Source organism: Sciurus vulgaris (assembly GCF_902686455.1).
Source record: "Sciurus vulgaris genome assembly, chromosome: 9".
NCBI classification, from domain to species: domain Eukaryota; kingdom Metazoa; phylum Chordata; class Mammalia; order Rodentia; family Sciuridae; genus Sciurus; species Sciurus vulgaris.
The window spans coordinates 47,554,114-47,572,682 of NC_136469.1; the positions used below are offsets into that span (position 1 = coordinate 47,554,114).

An 18,569-nucleotide genomic window follows, 5' to 3' on the forward strand; every position below is an offset into this window, starting at 1 on the left:
GTTTTTTTTTTTTTTTTTTTAGTATCAGGATTGAACCCAGGGGTGATTAACCATTAAGTCACATTTCCAGTCCTTTTTATTTTGAGAAGGGGTCTCGCTAAGTTTCTTAGGGCCTCACTAAGTTGCTGAGGCTAGCTTTGAACTTCTGATACTTCTGACTCAGCCTCCTTCTCCTTGAATTTGAATGAGGAAAATTGGAGAGAAATCAGCTGGTTGGTAAAGAGAAGTGAAGGAGCAGATAGAGGCTGAGTGAATAATCAGTTATCCGGAGCTGTTTTAAATCCCGAATGATAGCTATGTAAATCCTCTGAAAATCCTGTCTGTCTCCCTTTCTGTCCCGAATGTCCTTATAGCAAATCTCCCATATGTGAGATAGGCTTGAGTGAATCTCTATTGGTCACCATTAAGGTCCATCACACAAAGGGTGAAGGAGGCCACTGCAATTTACATTTCTCTGTGAACTCACAAAATACAATAAAGAATAACACATTTGTCATGAGCAAAGTTTTCAGAGGACCCCAGAAGTAGATGGTTCTGGCATCTGTACAGACTGAAAGGGCAGCACTTACTATGAGCTCGTTGGAGTTGACTGGGCTTAAAAACACCTGTATTCTCCAGTCTCTGAAACAGCCAATCATGCCTCACTCCTGCCAAGAGTTTGTCGAAGTCATCGGGTTGCAGTGTGCGAGCCTCAAGGACTTCTTTCCTCATCTTTCCTGGTGATGAGACAGAAGAAAAACTTCCGCTGGAATTCAGAGAAGACTGTAAGTTTTCCCCCTCAGAAGAACCACTGGAAAATGCAGGTGACTTCAACCACCATGCAAGTGACGAGCTGGAGCTCTGGCTGCAGTTTAACAAGTGTTCAGGTTCATTTCCTTCTTCTGTGGTGGCACAATCCTCACTGAGGACAGGGAAGGGAATGTTACTGCTAACAGATGGTTTGGGGGTCTCCATTCTCTGACCAGGTGGCTGCCCCAGGATCCACGGTCTAGGAGAGCCACATCCACTTGATGAACCGACATCTGTGCTGTCAAAGAGGTGGCTCTCCTCATCCTCTGTAGGGGCATCAGGGTCAATGCCCTGCTTTCTGACTGAGCCACCGCTGGTCTTTCCTGAGTCAGGATGTTGAACAGGCTGATGAGTGAAAGAGTTACATGCCAACATGGAACTGTTGCTCTGAGAACTGCCCGTGACTACATGAGAGTCTAAAGGCACATCGTTCATGCTTTCCTCTGTTTCTCCTTCTGGGTCCACCCAGAAGAAGCTCTCTTGAAATACATGGCCTGCATAGTTTTCATTGAGTTCTTTTCCCTTCTTTTCCCCCGGTCTGTCATTGATGTCACAGTTGGTTTCTGGAAAATCATCAATGATCTCAAAGTCATCTTCTTCTTGGATTGAAGGACATGTGGTCATGTCCTTGAACCTTCCAGAACAAGAAGACCAAGAAGCAGAACTACATGAGGGTTGGAAGTGAGCAGAAGTATTTTCAGGTCTTACATTTTGTATTTCCTGGATACCTTCTGGAGCTCCTTCACAGAGCCCTGCATCAAAGACCAAGCAAGTGTTGGTTGTGTTATGAGGACAGAAGGTTGTTAAGGGCATGTGTTTGTGTGGTTGACTTTGAGAAGGCTCTGAACTGTTGTCCTGGGATATCTGGGGAGAGAGACTGTGAAGCTCTGAAGAAAATGATTGCAGAGCTTTGTGATCCCTATTGTTCTCCAGCTCCTCAGACAGGGCAGTGGAACACTGGGTGTCCACAAGATGTTCTTTGCTAGATTCTTTTCTAGCTGATCTGGCATCAATAGGATAGTTCACTTCCTCCCAGCTTGAGGAAGAACTAAGCCCTGAGAACTTGCTCCAACTACTGGAGCTCTGGCTGTCACTCAGAGACTTGTTGCAGACATCTCCCCCCACATTGCTGTGGTCAGGTGGCTCAGTCTCAGTCTCCACATCTTGATCCAGGGAGACTCGGAATGCCTTGGAATGGGTCCAGTTTCTCCTTCTGAGTTTCCCCTGACTGTTCTTAACTAATTGACTGGAAGATATTCCCCTGCCTTTTTGAGAGCATGGTTTGTCCTGAGTAGTGGTCATAGTATCTGTGGTTTTTGTTTCTGTTTTTAAAGCAGTGATACAGATTCCCGTTTTTATGTCTTTTTGCTTATTTTTGTTGTTTCCACAAATGTTCTCAAAAACCTCACACACGGAGGTATGGTGCTGTGAATAGGTTTCAAGGACTTTATGGAAATCCACTTGTCCATGCAAGATAGGTTTACCCAATCTGTACTGGAAACTCTCTGGGACATAAGATCTGTCATCTAAATTAGAGAAGCTCTGAATCTGTAAATGATCTTTCACCTGGGTGATAACAGACATGATTTCTCGAGACAGAGATTCTCTGTTCTGACTTCTGGAAGAAGTACTGAAAGTGTACAGCTTCTCCATAGCTTCATTACAGAGCTGACTCGCTGCACAGACTGCGTCTGTCTCCCCTTGGAGTCTTCGGTGCACTGTGGTGAGACCGAAAGCAGCTTTGATGAGGCTGTGAAGTTCCTGTTTTCCAGTAACTACCTGATCATCTCTTTTGGTGAGAAGGCCAATCTCAAAGGCCTCTTTGGCTTCACACAGATACAAGCTTTTCATTCCTGGAGGACAGTCATTAGAACTACTATATGACAATAAGCATGTGCCACGGATATTCTGAGGAAAATACAAACACAGAATCAGGTATTGAATTAGAAACTGGAAGAGAATCAGGACAAACTTTCTCTCCTAGAAGAAAATAATTTGAAATATTATGGGACAATAAATAGATGCCATGCATCTTCTAAGGGAAATGCACACCTTGAGTTAAAGACTGAGGTCTTTTTGGTGAATCAGAAGAAGGAACTGGGGGGTAAGGGATTAGCTGGTATGAAAGCATACGAAATTAGCTTTAAAGGCTATCCTACTGTAGCCCTGATACTTTTTGATTAAAGATGGCAGAAGTATGGCCATTGCTGTTGTTTTAGCAGTTTATACATGGAATATAGATATACAGTTTCTCTACACAATAAGATTGTTTTAACACATCATTCACTTAATAATAGCCCAAACAATAGAGGTTTTCAAATCCATTTGTGCATTAGAATTACTTTTGCAATAAAGTCATCCCTCAGTATCAGTGTGGCATTGGTTTCAGGACCCCATATGGAGACCAAAATCTGTGTATTCTCAAGTCCCTTACATAAAATGACATACTATTTGTATAGTCTGTGTACATCCTCCCAAATACTTTAAATCATCTCTAGGTCATTTAGACTTCCTAATATAGGGTAAATGCTACATAAATAGTTGCTATGCTGCATTGTTTAGGGAATAATGGCAAGAACACAAAAGTTTGTATGTGTTCAGTATGGATTCAACTTTTTACCCCGCTAAATACTTTTGATCCAAGATTGAATCTGCAGATTTGGAAGCTACAGACATGGAAGACCAATTGTACTTCAAAGTGAAAGATTTCTGGACACCAATCCCAGAGATTTGTATTTAATGGACCTAAGATAGAGCCCAGGAGTATGTATTTTGAGAAAAGCCTCCTTGGGTGAGTCTCATGTGCTGTCATGCTTGGGAACTGCTATTGAGAACAGAAAACATTATATGCTTGGGCTGGAATAATTTAGCCTCCACCAGGATGTGGCCATTCTGCCTGAGCACTTTTTCCCATGGCAAGTCTCATCACAGTTGCCAACAATGAGGCAGACTGCCTACTTTAAGCCTACCCCTTTCCCTCCCATGGGTTGCAGAGGGGAGCAGCCAAGGGAATGGAACCAGGAGGGACTGCACTTATTTACCACAGCTGTGAGCACAAACAAGGGTGTGTAGGCACTGAAGGCAGCTGCTAGTTTGCAGGCTTCTGCAGCTGACAACAAATGGTGGTCAAACTCCTTGAGCAAGCCCTGCAAGAACACAGGAGGCAAAGTGAGCTTTATCCATCAGCAAAAGCAGGTGATGAAATTCCTTTTTCTTTTAGGATTCTGAGGGCCCCTTGCTTCTCATGACAAACCTTTTAGAACAGTGCCAAGAAAGAGTAAGTGGGTTTAAAGACTCCAGGGTGTTGATTATCCTTTCCCCCAGGACCACACACTCTCCATCCTCCACCCACACTCCAGAGAGGGCCTAGTATGTGAAAAAAGTTATAATGCCTGTCTATGCAAGTGAATCAAATGCCCTTAAATTGGTGGCAGTTCTTCATTTGCAGGGACTCTTTCTATTTTGCAACCAGGTTAATTGAGGTCTTTTGCATTGTTCTTGGTAATGAGTCCTCTCAGCAATGAGGATTCATTCATTCATTCTAGAAACTTGTATTGAATAACTGCATGGGCCAGATATTGTTCTAGACTCAGGGAAGCATAGAACAGTGAGCCTGCTGTAAGTTTACTTTCTACTGAGAGGAGGGATTGGTCAACACAAAAAGCAAATAAAATACCTAGTATCTGAGACGATGGTAAGAGTTCTAAAGGAAAACCAAGTAGAGAAGGGGTTACGGAGGTCTGGATTGGGAAGGGAACTTGCAGTTTTAAATAGTCATTTTGGGTGTTTAATACAAATGGCAATATAGATAAGAATTATAAAAATCTTCATTTCAGTGCTGCCCAGAGAGAAGTTCAATGTCAACACCAATGCCCCAGATGACAGAGACCTGAACTCTGCTCTCAGTTTTCTTACGGGTTGTGTAAACTGTAGATGTTACTTAGACTTTCAGAACCTGTGTATTTTTCTTTAAAAATGGGAATGATACACTGTGCTCTATTTACTTCATAGGGTTTATGTGGCTATACACATTTTTTTGAGTTGCAAGGTGATATGTAAATATTAGTAATCATTATTATTAATGATAAGAGCCTGGAATAAATGACAGGTGGGTGATCTGATTTGAACGGATAATGATGGGTTTTAAAATTATTACACCTTTATCATTAAGATGACCCAAGTTTAGAAACTGAATTTTGTGATAATTTGAAAGGAAATAAATAGGACTCAAAAATCACTTGGTGATATTCATTCTATTCATTCACTAAAGCATGTTTAGTACCTTGTGTTTTCTGATTCTGTGCTAGGTGCTGGGATAATAAAGCTGAGCAGGACACCATCAGACCTGTCCCCAGGACTTCTCCCACTAACGTAAGAGAAGATTCTCTGCTCCCTGACCCTCATTCTCCTCAGAAAGTGCTTGACTAAACAACATCAAGAATAACATTGACAGTGCCTAGGCAGTGCCAGTCTGAACTATGTTTTTGGCAACTAATAATTACCAAATTAATCTGTGGATTGTTTTTAAACCTTTCATAATCTTTTCTGCTCATGGAAACAAAGATGTCTGCCAGTATTCCAAGTGATGTGGAAATGCCCTGTAAGGAAATCACAAACAAATCAGGCTAAGAATTCAGGGCGGATTACTGCTCTTATCTCAAGGTCTATAGACCATGATTATCCCTCCACATGAACCTCTGTCTATTTATTTTAATAATAATCATTATTATTACTATGCCCTTGGAGACACTTTTGAACTGAATGTCACCAGGTTTGAAAGATCATCACCTCTTGAGGCACAGGAACTGATTGTAAATACAATTACTTTTAGCTGGGTTTCGCTAGATTATTCATACTTGTATACTGCTGGCCTGAATAATTGGCCCAAGAAAGAGATCTTACTTCACAGCCTAGCCGTGTTGTAAAAGCATAGGCAACAACACTACTGACCCAGCTCAGAGAAATGCAATAAATAACCTGAGGCTTCAGATAATGAGAATATTCCCCCAAAATTACAGAGAATGAAAAGGTCAAATAGGAGAATTGTTTCTCAACTTCTTAAAGATGCTATATAAACAATTCATTGAGGTCTGTGCCCTCTCAACTCAAAGAAAATGATTCTACATATAAGCAACTTGGGCATGTGAACTTTGCTATGGAATCAGGTAAAGGCTAAATACACAATAACAGATGAATGGACCAGCAGAGAGAAATAAATAAATAGACAGTTACAAATTATTATAGAGACACTAAATATATGCCAAGAGCTCACTGTGAGCAAGGATGGAGCAAGACACAGATGGAAGTTACTATATTTTCTGGTCCTGTGCTCAAACAGAATATATACAAATAGCAGATGGAACTGCTAAATGGATGCTAATTGCATCACAAGGAGATAATCATCCAAAGACAAATAAGGGAAGGAAGAAAAAGAAGCATGAGACAAATGACCTTCTTATCTGGCTGAGGAAGTGTCACATATCCTACGATGGAGGCCCAAATTAGCTCTGCTGCTTCATACCACATGCCTGAAAAAGAAAAAGGGCAGAACAGGGGAGAAATGGTTCATACCTGTGCTCTGGTATTAGAAGATACCTTTGAAAACCAATACAGAAAGAAGATTCCTTAGGTTCTGTTGGGAAAATTCAGGGCTAGATGAGATTGACACAACAATTTGTTTTTTCTAGTTGGTTTAATATAGAAAATTTTTCCCATTTTCTTACTTAGGAAAAGCAAGAATTATTATATATTTTGAATATAACATTAATATTCATAATATATTACATATAGTTATTTCCATTACTTACAAGAATAATAATTACTATCTTCTGTTAAATTTTTTTCAAATTTTTAACTTTAAAATTGCACTTTTAAAATATAATTAGGGTCCATAAACTTTGCTTGAAAAAATTCATGAATACCCGAACGACTAAACAAATTAGGTGTTATAGCTGGTATGAGATGACATACAGCATACAAAGTCCTGCTGAAATGAGTCAGAGGCTAGGAATAACACTGAGAAGTTGGTCATTAACAGCCATAATATACAACTGTAAATTTCTCTAACAAAATCAATAAAAAATATTTTATTTTATTAATATTTCTAATACTTTCAGGATCTTTGTGAGTTCTTTTGTTGTTGTTGTTTTTATTTATTTATTTTTCAGATGGGAGTCTTGCTATACTGTCCAGGCTGGTCTAGAATTCTTAGGTTCAAACAACCCTCCGGCCTCAGCTAAAGTAACTGGGACTACAGGCACGCACCACCACAACCAGCTCAGCTCCGGAGATCTTAAATGTCATTCTTTTTTCAGTGAAGACACTAGGAAGTAGGAATCAACAATTTTAGCCATATCCAATAGGAAAATTCCTCAGAAAAATCTTGTAGCCAGATTTTGTAAATTAGCCTTGAGAGGAGTGCCAGTACCTAGCTTTTGCAGAATTTGTCCTCTGATCTGTATACAGACTGACTGCACCAGGATCTTATCACTTTCATTTCTGTACATCCAGGTACCTAAAATAAAAGAAGGAAAAAAATTTCCTGGGTTTGTTAAGAAAATGACCTGCTCAAATAAACCTATTTTCTTTCTTTTTGGTACTGGGAATTGAACCCAAGAGCACTTTGCCATTGAGCCACATCCCTAGCCCTTTTTATTTTTTTATTTTGAGACAGGATTTCACTAAGTTGCTTAGAGTTTTCCTAAGTTGTTGAGGCTGGTCTTGAATTTATGATCCTCCCACCTCAGCCTCCCAAATTGCTGGGATTACAGGCATGCGTTATAGTGCTTGGCTAAATAAACATATGTTCCCAGAAGCCTTCATGGGCACTTGTGATACAGATTTGAGAGAGTGTTGTCTCTAGAATAAGTCCAAACTGCAAGGCTTCGCAGGAACTGGCTTCTGTCTGGTCTCCAACTGTCCCTCTTAATAACTGTGCTCCCTCTGATGGTGTCATCTGTGCTCCTTACAATGGTGGTGGTCTCTTGCTTCGCAGCCTCTGCACTTACTGTACCCCTGACTGGGATCCTTTATTCTCTGGCACCTTAAGAGTCCTGCTTCTCCTCCTCCTTCAGGTCTAACCTTCAATGCAATCACCTCAAAGCACTCCCCAGGTTAATTTACCCACACTATTAACCCACAGTCTTGTGGCTGTCTCCCAGAGGGCAGGGTCCAATTCTAGTAGCCCCAAATTGGGTTGGATATTGAGACTGAAGACTTCACACACACACCGAGAGGATACAAAAAGATTTATGACTCATATAATGTGACTTTCAAGGGATCGCAGGGATGGCCCTCAAGCTGGTCCATTTGGCTTGAGCAGAGGGAGTGGTAGTGGCTTTGGTTTTTACTGTGATCATGGTGTGGGGACACAGCTAAGGTTTGGACAAGTTGGACTATGGTATGTGGATGAGTAGCCCTTTAAAAAAAAAAAAATCAGCTTCTCCAGTTTGGGGCAAAAGGGGGTGGAGATGGATGGGGTCTGAAAGCTGTCCATTGTCAAAAATAGTCAGACCAGGCACCATGATGCATGCCTGTAATCCCAGCAACTAGGGAGTCTGAGGCCGGAGAATCCCAAGTTTAAAGACAGTCTCACTAACTTAGCAAGGCCCTAACAACTTGGCAAGACCCTGTCTCAAAATAAAAAACAAAAAAAGATCAGGAATGTGGCTCAGTGGTTAAGCTCCCCTGGACTCAATCAGTAAGATCATTAAGTTGTTATTAAACTAGAACTCTATTAGGGTCTGATGGTAAGAGTCATTGTGGAATGTGACAGTACGTACCTGTTGCTCCATTGTTGCTTATTAGACTGCTCAGGATGTACTCTGCTTTTAAAAGTTTCCCTGAAAAGAAGCAACCAAATGCCACATAGTTAGTTTTGAACATGTACTTAAATACTACAAATACATTGTAACAGGGACCATCACCTTTCTGCAAAATATTATATTTTAAAATTTAAAAATAATGACTGTATCATATATAAAACTGAAAAAGAAAACTGAAGTTTTCAGAGGTTGGTAAGATAGGAGATTGTAGACTATGTAAAATGGTAATTAGATCATATATATATACAGTGAATGTATGTATTATGTATGTACGTATGTTATGAGTATACATATGTAAAAATTTAACTGTCATTTCATATACACTACATATTGATGCACACATATAGAGAGATGTTGTTACATATATGGAATAGTTCATATATATACATATATATGTACATATATATGTATATGTAGACATATATATACATTCTTATAGAGCAGGGCTTAAGTAGTAGAAGCAAACCTTTGTAAAAGTGTGTGCCTTCTCTCTGTGAAAGCTGTGTCTGAAGAGATGTGATAGAATTGCTTGTGAACAGGATTATTTACAGAATTATCACAAAGGGACTTTGGAGCAGGAGTGGGGAGGTCTGGGAATTTTAAAAACTTTTGACTTATTTTGGTTGCCACCACATAGAGAGGGCCTTGTCTATGAACAACTGTTTTCCATAGGTAGGAAACCCTCCTTTCTTCCCAGTGGCTCTAAACCCCACGTGATCTGGCCCCTGTGGCTTCTTTCCCTGCCTCTCATTCCCTCTACTTTAGTACTACTCCTTACTGTCCCTGGAACCAGCCGGGCTTGTCTTCTCATCACGTCTTCATACTTAAAATTGTTTTGGCCTGGAATGCCATTATCCCAAATATTTCCAAGGTGTTCCTTCTTTAGGTCTTTGAACAAATGTCACTGTTTCCTAGGGTTGTTCCTGACCACACTACTTCAAGTTGCACACACAGACATACATCCTGGCTGGAGCAGATTGTATTTCCAAAGGTCACAACAATAGCCTGTATCCACAAGCTCTTTTGCAACTTGACCTTGCCATTCCTCTGTTAAGAAATGGAATCTAAATAGGTCTAGAAAACTAGATTCAATAAATTGCTGAGTTTACTTTTTGTCCTGTAACCTACATAGCATGTGAGGGAGAATTATAGTCAGAGTAAGTAAAAATTTGGGTAAACATCAAAAAAAAAAAAAAAAAAAAAAAAGAAATGGAATCTAGACTTTACTTCCTCTGTGCTTAAACATGAACAGGCCCTGTGACCTTTCTTAATCAATGCATATGGCAGAAGAGACACATATGTTTTGTTTAATCTGTGCATTTAGGTCCATCTTCTGGGTTTAATTTAGGAAAATGCATCCTTTATTTGTGTGTGTGTGTGCGTGTGTGTGTGTGTCTGTCAGAGAGCAAGAGAGAGCACAAGGTCTCTGAGAGTAATAAATATTTTCAGTGATTTTCTGAAAAAGTCTATTTTTTTTTTTTTTTTTTGCTGTATTAGTAATGAGTACCTAAAACATGCCTAATGTGTATGAAAAAGTCTATTTTATCTTCACTTTTTTTTTTTTTTTTCTCGGCAGTGCTGGGGATTAAACCCAGGGCCTTGTGCATGTGAGGCAAGCACTCTACCAACTGAGATATATCTCCAGCCCCATTATGTTCACTTTTGATTGATGTTTTTGCTGGGTATAAAATTCTACATTGAGGCCTGGGGTTGTGGTTCACTGGCAGAGCTCTTGCCTAGCATGTGTGAGGCACTGGGTTCGATTCTCAGCACCGCATTTAAATAGATAAAGTAAAAGTCCATCAACAACAAAAAATATATATGTTAAAAAATTCGAGATTCACCACAGACCGCCAGTGAAGAACCAGCTGCCTGCTGTGGCCTGGAAGTTCACTGTTACAATACCTGCAGGTTTGATTACACGTGGCTGCCACCATTTTGAGACAACAGCCAGGCCCCGTAGGACCCCTGGCCGGACTGACTGAGCCCTGTCTCCAGGATCCCTCAGCCCGACGGATCACTCCCTACCTCTGGGGCCCTCACATCAACTGACTGCTCCCTGCTGCCAGGACCCCCAGACCAACTGACTGCACCCTATCACTGGGAACCCAGACCGACTGATTACACCTGGCCTCCAGGATCCCACAACTACACCAAACACACCGGACCTCCAGGACCCCTGCCGGACCAACTGCACCCCATCTACAGGACCTCCAGCTGACCACATCCACCCCTGAGCTGCAGCTCCCCATTTGCCAACACATTTCAAAGCCAGAGCGGCCATCTTGGATAATCCTGGAAGCAGGAGCTCCGATCTTTGGGTGGGGCAAATCCCATCCTGCGACGCCTGCTGGAGGCTTGAAGCTCATTGTCAGGTACCTCTCATGCATCAGGCTACTGAACACTGGGAGGTTTCATTAGTATATGACTGTTATACAGTAGATTTTCTTTTTTCTCCTTTTTTAAAAAAATTAAGTTTTTATTTCTTTACTTTTCTTGCTTTCTTTTCCTTTTGTTTACCTGTTCCCTCAGAGTCTCTTTCTCCCTTTTTGGCATGCTAACATCCGATTTCTTTTGATTACACTCTCACCTTTTCTATTTTCTAGAACTTCTGTATATTCTTTTCTTATCCCATAACAGCCACATTCTACATCCCTCTGCATCCTCTTTGTCCTCCATTAGAAACTGCAGACCTTATTTCAAACCTGTTTGTTTTACCGAAGATAACATTTGAACTCATTTTGTTTACTATGACAATTTTGTTATTGTCCCCATAGGGGATATTTGGTCTAGGATTGCATAGTGTCTGATTTGGGCACTGCTAATATTGATCTCCCCTTAAAGAAAGGGTTTTGGAAACCTATAGGGCCACCATAAACCTATAGGGGGAAATCTGCAATACCCAGATCTGCACTGCTAGAGGGGAAGATACATGAACAACATGAAAAAACAAGGTAAGATAATGATCCAAACAAATCTAGATTCTATAGTAATAGAATCCAATGACAGTATGTTAGAAGAAATGTCAGAAAAGGACTTCAGATTATACATGATTAAGATGATTCGTGAAGCAAAGGATGAGATAAGAGAGCAAATGCAGGCAATGAATGGTAATACCAATAAGCTGAAAGAGCACCTGCAGGAAGCAAAAGATCATTTCAACAAAGAGATAGAGATTCTCAAAAAAATTCTGGATCAAAAGTCATTTCCTCTTAATTTTATGTAGATTCTATTACTTTCTGATTGTTATTGACAAAATGCTTTTTGTCAGTGTAAATATATTTCCTATGTTAATAATTTTTTTTCTGTTTCCTTTAAGATTTTCTTATTGTTTGATTTTCTGTAGTTTTACCACAGTGTTTAGGTAGATTTTTTCTAAATGTGAGTTTTTTCCCCTTAATGTAAAGATTTATGTTTATCTACAGTCCTGAATCTAGTTGGTCCTTCTAGAAGTCTTAGGAGTTTTTTCATTCTCTTTGAGCTTTTTAACTTCTCTTTTATATACTCATTTGCTTAACTCAGGGCTTCAGTCTCAGGTATTTGTTTATTTACTTTTTGTGTTATTGGGGATTGAACCCAGAGGTGCTCTGCCACTGAGCTGCATTCCTGGACTTTTAAAAATATTTAAATTTTGAGACAGGGTCTTGCTAAGTTGCTGAGGCTGGCCTTGAACTTGCATCCTGCTGCCTCAGCTTCCTGAGTAGCTGGGATTACAGGTGGGCACCATGGTACCTGACCTCGGTATTGTCTTTAAATACAATTTCCAGTCCTGTGACATTCTCGCCTGCTATTAAACCTGTTGCAGCAACTTCTCAGGTAGGTCAGTTGGAGTCTGAAACACCTGTGAGTCTGGCCCTAGGAAACTTGTGCTGATCTTAGGGTTGTTGCCAGTCATGTGTACCAAGTGGGCAGGCAGGCACATAGCTGGACTCTTTGAGCTGGCTAGAAATGCAGAATCTCAGTCCCTCCCCAACACCTAGGATTCAGAATCTGACTTTCAGTACATCTCCATAGGATTCACAGACCCATGGGAGTTCGGGAAGCACCACTCCAGAGAGCTCTTCCATGTGCCTTTTTGTTACTGGCCTGAGATGAGATTAAATGAAAAAGATAGTGTGCATTTTGGAAATGTTTATAATTATTTGTCAAGATAATTTACTAATATTTAAAGCTACTAATAAATACTTAAAAGCAGCATTTTAAATATCTTTTTAACTTCATTTTTCTAAAGAGTTATTTTATTATATCCACCCTACAAAGCAGTTTATTTTCTCAGTACCAGAAATGCTGGAAGCTTTTTGCACCAATGGGAATGCTGGGTTTTCTAGCTCTCTCTATTCATAGTTTTATAGATAAATTATTTTATTCTGTATCTTCTAATAATAAATAATAATAAACACATATGCTTTGTCAGTTATATGGACAAATTCCTTGTCAATGACCATTATTTTCTGACAATCACATTGATTTGTAATTTCAATTATAAATTCAATTTGCGATTTCAATTGTATTTTTAATTTCTGAAAATTCTGAAAGTTCTTTTTCACATTAATAGATTCATTTTCTTTTTCTGTTGTGTTCTAGTCTTTTAAATAAGCTATTTTTTAAAGCTGCATGAGTCTGTTAAGTTGTTCTATATGTGCCTTCCTTCATTTTGCAGCCCACTTTCCTTGTGTGTTGAATAAGATGCTGTTCTCATGTTTCATTTCCTTTTTTTCTTATTAAAATATTAAATTTTAATATAAAGTCATCTTTGGCCAAGCATATTTTCCTGCGGGATTCCCACACCTGAGAGTGAGGCTGTTTCTCCAGAGCATAGTTTATACTTGATTTTCCCGTAAGCTCCAGAAATTTTAGTCTTAAACCTTTTTTTTTTTTTTTTTCTTTCTTAATTACTTGGTGGGGGATTCCTTGCCTTGCGTTGAGGGTAAGTTCAGACTCCACATTGACATTTGGCATAGACTTGGAATTTTTCTTTATTTCAGGAGGCTTTTTTGTTTTGTTTTGCTTCCTCTCTGGGCCCCCTGTCATGGCCTATGCAATCCTTTAGGAATTCCAGCTTTATTCAAATATTTCACTCCTAATGTGGGCCCAAGGCCCTGCCTCTTGTCTCTGCACAGGGATTACGATGACAATCTCTTCCCCTAGGACTATATCCAATTGCAAACCCCTTTGGCCATAAGCGTCATGTGCAGTATCTACTGCCCCGACTTTGAACACCTTGTTTCAGGCACTTAAAAGATATCTTCATTGGGGTGTGGTAGTGCGTGTCTGTAATCCTAGCGACTCAGGAGACCAAGGCAGAAGGATTGCAAATTTGAGGACAGTCTCAGCAACTTAGCAAGGTCTGTCTCAAACTGAAAAAAATTAAAAAGACTAGGGGTGGTACAAAAAGATATGTATCTTCAATTCATCTTATTTATGTATTTGAAGTGGGAGAAGCCTCTGCAACTGCTCATTTTTCCATGTTCATGGAATCAGAAGTCTGATCCTGTATCTCTCACTGTGGTTTAAAAGGGTTGTCTCCTTGTAATGCAATATAATCCTTTTCGCTTATCTACTCCAGGATTTCCAAAGGCTGGAATTGAACATCCTCTACCACCTTCACTTTACCTTCTTCCCAGGCACGTCCAGGGAGTCTTCTCTTGCCTCTGACCTCCCATTATGTTGCTATCTTGGTTATTTGCAATATGTTTTGGGTGATATCAGGAAGGGCTGGATCAGAGTGACTCATAGGAAGACTGCTGTCCTTTCCTATCACCTTTATTGCTCTTCTTACTGTTTGTAATGCAATATAATCCTTCTCGCTTATCTACTCCAGGATTTCCAAAGGCTGGAATTGAACATCCTCTACCACCTTCACTTTACCTTCTTCCCTTACCCATATACTCCCTTACACCTAAAATACTTCTGCCCTACTCCAGCTCCCTGCAACACACACACATACACTCAGTGAGGTGGAGCTACAGTGATGTTTTGGGGAAGAAGTTTACAGAGGGAAAACTTAACTCTGAGGCTGAGTTTGTCTTCTTGTGGCACTTCTGGAAGTGTCTTTGAGAAAAAGCCAACTCCAGCTATTGGGGAATAAGATCCAGGACCTTTATCTCTAAGATATATCATTGTATCACATGATAATGTGAGTGGAAAGTTCATGATGCTATCAAGGCTTATCAGGAGAAAACCACTGTACCATCTTGGTTAGAGATATGAAAGAAATAACAAAAAAACAATCAAAAGAAAACTTGCCAGCTCAGTGTAGCTGTGTGAAAGCAAAACTGTCAACATACTTACTTACCATTTGTTCTACATTTCCATGCCACATCATAGCAGCTCTGTATATAGCAAAATATGTGATATAATTCTGTTTCAAGTTCTTTTGGAGGGGACCTACCTTGGAAGCCTGGTGGCACATGTCAGCCCCCATCATTCTGTCCCCCACAGAATGCTCTGTTTATGTCACTGTCATTTGACACAACCAGAAGGAACACTAATTGTTAGATTTCCTTCCTGCTCCAAACATTAAAAATTTTATTAGGGCCATTTAAAAGAAGACATTTTGTTCCCAAGTTCAACTCTATCCCTGCAGCTATTCTAGAAAAGTCAGTAATAAGATGGGGAGGAGGGAGTTCAATTAATGCACAGTTGCAAGAACCTGAAAGTGAGTGAATTTGGGCTTTTGAAAAGGTAACCTCTACAATCCCATTTCTCCCAAGTTCTTTTATCTGTCCTTCTACATTCAGTGATTGTCCTACAGTTCCTTTTCAAAGGAAGTGAAGTAGTTAAGGAGATTTTAACCTCCAACAGACTAGAGTTTTTAAAAATAATGGCAATTGTAAAAGCAATCAAAAAAGGAGCCAGTCCTGTTCTGGGAGGGGCAACCTGTCTTCTTTTCATTCTTCAGTCTTCCATTCTTGTAACTGAGAATAGCAGGCTACTCATTCCTAAATGGAATGGTTATCAGTAATTTAAATAATTCAAGAATTCCGTGGAAATGGACTATGCTGTAACAGAGAGCAGGCCGCACCCCCCTCTCCCCGCCTCCGCTCTACATCTTAAGTTGGACTGTCAGCCTCATTTTTTCATTTCATTCAAAGTGACAGGGGGAAAAAAGATACTTTCAGACCTAATCAGGTACTGTACCGGTGTTCTGAATGATGAAAAAAACCCTCAAATTGCTTCAGTGGGTTTGTCAGGTCCATTGTCAGCTTAGTCAAGTGGCCCTACAGAAAGGAGACAGGAGCGCTAAGAGAAAATAGTAGAATTCTAATCTGCTTTTTAAAGGCTCTTGGTCAGAAGTATAGCAATTCAGATACCCCTGTTTGAAAGCAGCAGGACAGATTTGTTAGAAGACAAAAGCTCCAATTAGTATTTTCCACACCCTTTCACAATTTTCTCTACTGCTTTTGGCTCTGAAACCCTTTATGCCAGGGCTTTTGTGCTGGCAGAGAGGCGGGGGCAAGGGCAGGCGCGGGGCGGGGCGGCGCGGAGAGGTGGCACGCAGGGCCCGATGCCCGCCGGCTGCCCGCGGGGCTCGCGGAGCGTCGCCGCGAAGTGGAGCTGACGACCAGACGACGCCCGGAGCAGCAGCCAGGCCCGCGGGCGGGCGGGAGCCTACCTGAGTTGACCGAGATCCGGGCTTGACGAATAACCACCTGCGGGGCGATGGGCGTGGCTGGCTGCAATTTGTGGAGACCTTTGGCCACCTGCAGGAGCTTTCCAGAGACGTCGAGCCCGTACAGGAAGCGGTCCATCAAGAAGACGATGGCGGCGGCGGCTGCACAGTCCTGAGCCACGATGGAGGCTCGCAAGGATGCCTGAGGAACAGCCAGGGAACGGAATGGACGGGATCAAACAGCAGCACGTGGAGGAAGATGGCAGGCTTAGCCCCCGACTCGACCTTTGGGATATTTTCATTAAAACGACCACCACCAAACGGATAGCTAGGAGAAGCACATTCTATTAGATAACTAAATCGCAGAAGAAAAAAATAATAAGGAAAAATCCAATTTACTTGAGCTAAAATATTTTCTTCATTCCATTTCCCCCCATTCATTTCTCAAACTGTTCCAAGTGCTGAATGCATATTTCCCGTTGTTAAAAATTCAAACAATAGAAATATACCTAGCATAGGGCTGAGGATCTAGCTCAGTTGGTAGAGTGCTTGTCTCCCATGTACAAGGCTCTGGGTTCAGTCCCCAGTACCACACACACACACACACACACACACACACACACACACACACACACAAATGTATCTAGGGTAAAAATTAAAAGTAGCCCATAATTTCCCTGCACCTTATCCCATCCTTCCCTTGATCTTGTTCTCAACTTTCCCTGATAAGCGTTTGTGAGAGATTCTTCCAAATTTCTTATACCCTTTGATGTATTCTTAGGCATTAATTGAGTCTTTGTTTCCCCTGAACTTCTCCCTCCCTTTCTTCCTCCCTGTCTGTCTCTCATAAATGAGATCACAACATGTTGCTCTGCATTTTCTTCTTTCAGTCATCATTACATTTGGGAGAACTTTCCACATCAGTTCATAACACCCCGCTTAATTTACTGCATACATTTTCATTCAGAAGAAACAGAACTTTGGGTAACATTTGTATTTTGATTTATATTAATATTATATATAGTTAATAAATACAATAAGAAAAAGAAGAAAACAGGCATGAAATGAAAGTATAAGTGAATAGGAAATAAGAATAACTGAGGCAAACTTCTATGGGAAAAACATCATCTGTTGGGGTTTTGGGCTCTAGCCTTTGATTCAGTGGGCATATAGATTATGAATTATCATAATTACTAAATGCCTAACTAACTGCATAAATGAGCCTGTCATCCAATATGATTTCCTTCATCTGCTAAACTAAGTCAAGCTGCTGAGTGTTTTCTAGCTGTGTTTGTCCACAGATGAAGCCTGATCTGCCTTGTAAGCGTTTTCTTACTATAGCACTTCTTCACTAGTCCCTGCTTACTTCACCTGTAATCACAGACACTGAACTGTCTGACAGAACTAGGTACCCAGCACAGCAAGTACTTTATATTCATTAATTCACCCAGTTCTCATAGCACTCCTGAGGCAGGATCTATTATTAACTCCATCTGCAAAGACTCAGAGGTTAGGAAACATGCCCAAGGTCACATGATCTATGTATGACAGGAGATAGGTGCAAACAGGTCCAGATCCGCCATGCTCACAAGCCTTGCTGTTCCCACTCAGCATTAGGAAAGTTGCAGGAGTCAGATATCCATTGTCTGACACTCAGTGATGTTAGTAAATATGGCAAGTGCAGTCAATGTTGCAATTGCTAGTCTAAGCATGGTTTAATTAACAAACTGGAGTTGTACACAAACTCTTGAGAAGGAGGGAACCTCTGAAATAGAAGGGTTTACTGAGCCATTATACGCACTAAAAGGCCTGGTCCTGGGACAAGCTCCTGCCACTTCTAGCAGCAAGCCTAGGTAGCAGTTGGAAAATGTTTGTTGGACCAGTGCTAAGTCCATTTATAATGAAAATCTGAGGAAGAGAGACATGAGCTGTTTCCACTGAGCCCACACTGATAAGAAGGATGGGACAAAGCAAACTGGGGAAAGTTCCGGGATAGGAATGCTGTCTCTAAGGAGAAGTATTTGCTGTTCTGGGTTGGTTGGGGTTGTGAACAAGCCACTGTGGCATGTAGAGGGTTGTGATGAGATTTGATTTAAGGTTTTAACATTCATTGAGGACCTCAAGATGGTCTTTTGTTCTTTTCAGCCTGTAGCTGTTGACTGATCAACCTCCTCCATCTCTCTTCCCTTCTGTCCTCTAGCCCTCATAATTAAATTTAGGACATCTTAGAATATTTCTCTTATTAAAATAAGAAAAGATGCATTCCCATTGGGAGAGAGTAGTCTCTTCTTCTTGAAATATACTGGGAACAGTTCTTTCAGAGTTTTAATTTAACACTCATACTC

At 40.7% G+C, this 18,569-nt stretch overlaps 1 protein-coding gene across 10 annotated transcripts in view; it reads right to left on the reverse strand.

Annotated features, from left to right (window-relative positions):
* ALPK1 (alpha kinase 1) overlaps positions 1-18,569 on the reverse strand; it is a 151,141-nt gene that overhangs the window by 12,997 nt on the left and 119,575 nt on the right. For all 10 annotated transcript variants that reach the window (XM_079154631.1, XM_079154630.1, XM_079154629.1 and 7 more), the window contains 7 exons: positions 16,228-16,426; positions 8,571-8,630; positions 7,217-7,303; positions 6,241-6,317; positions 5,292-5,387; positions 3,831-3,935; positions 570-2,697 (listed from right to left, as the gene is read on the reverse strand). In XM_079154631.1, coding sequence (XP_079010757.1) covers positions 570-2,697; positions 3,831-3,935; positions 5,292-5,387; positions 6,241-6,317; positions 7,217-7,303; positions 8,571-8,630; positions 16,228-16,426 — 2,752 coding nt within the window. The remainder of the gene's footprint in view (positions 1-569; positions 2,698-3,830; positions 3,936-5,291; positions 5,388-6,240; positions 6,318-7,216; positions 7,304-8,570; positions 8,631-16,227; positions 16,427-18,569) is intronic.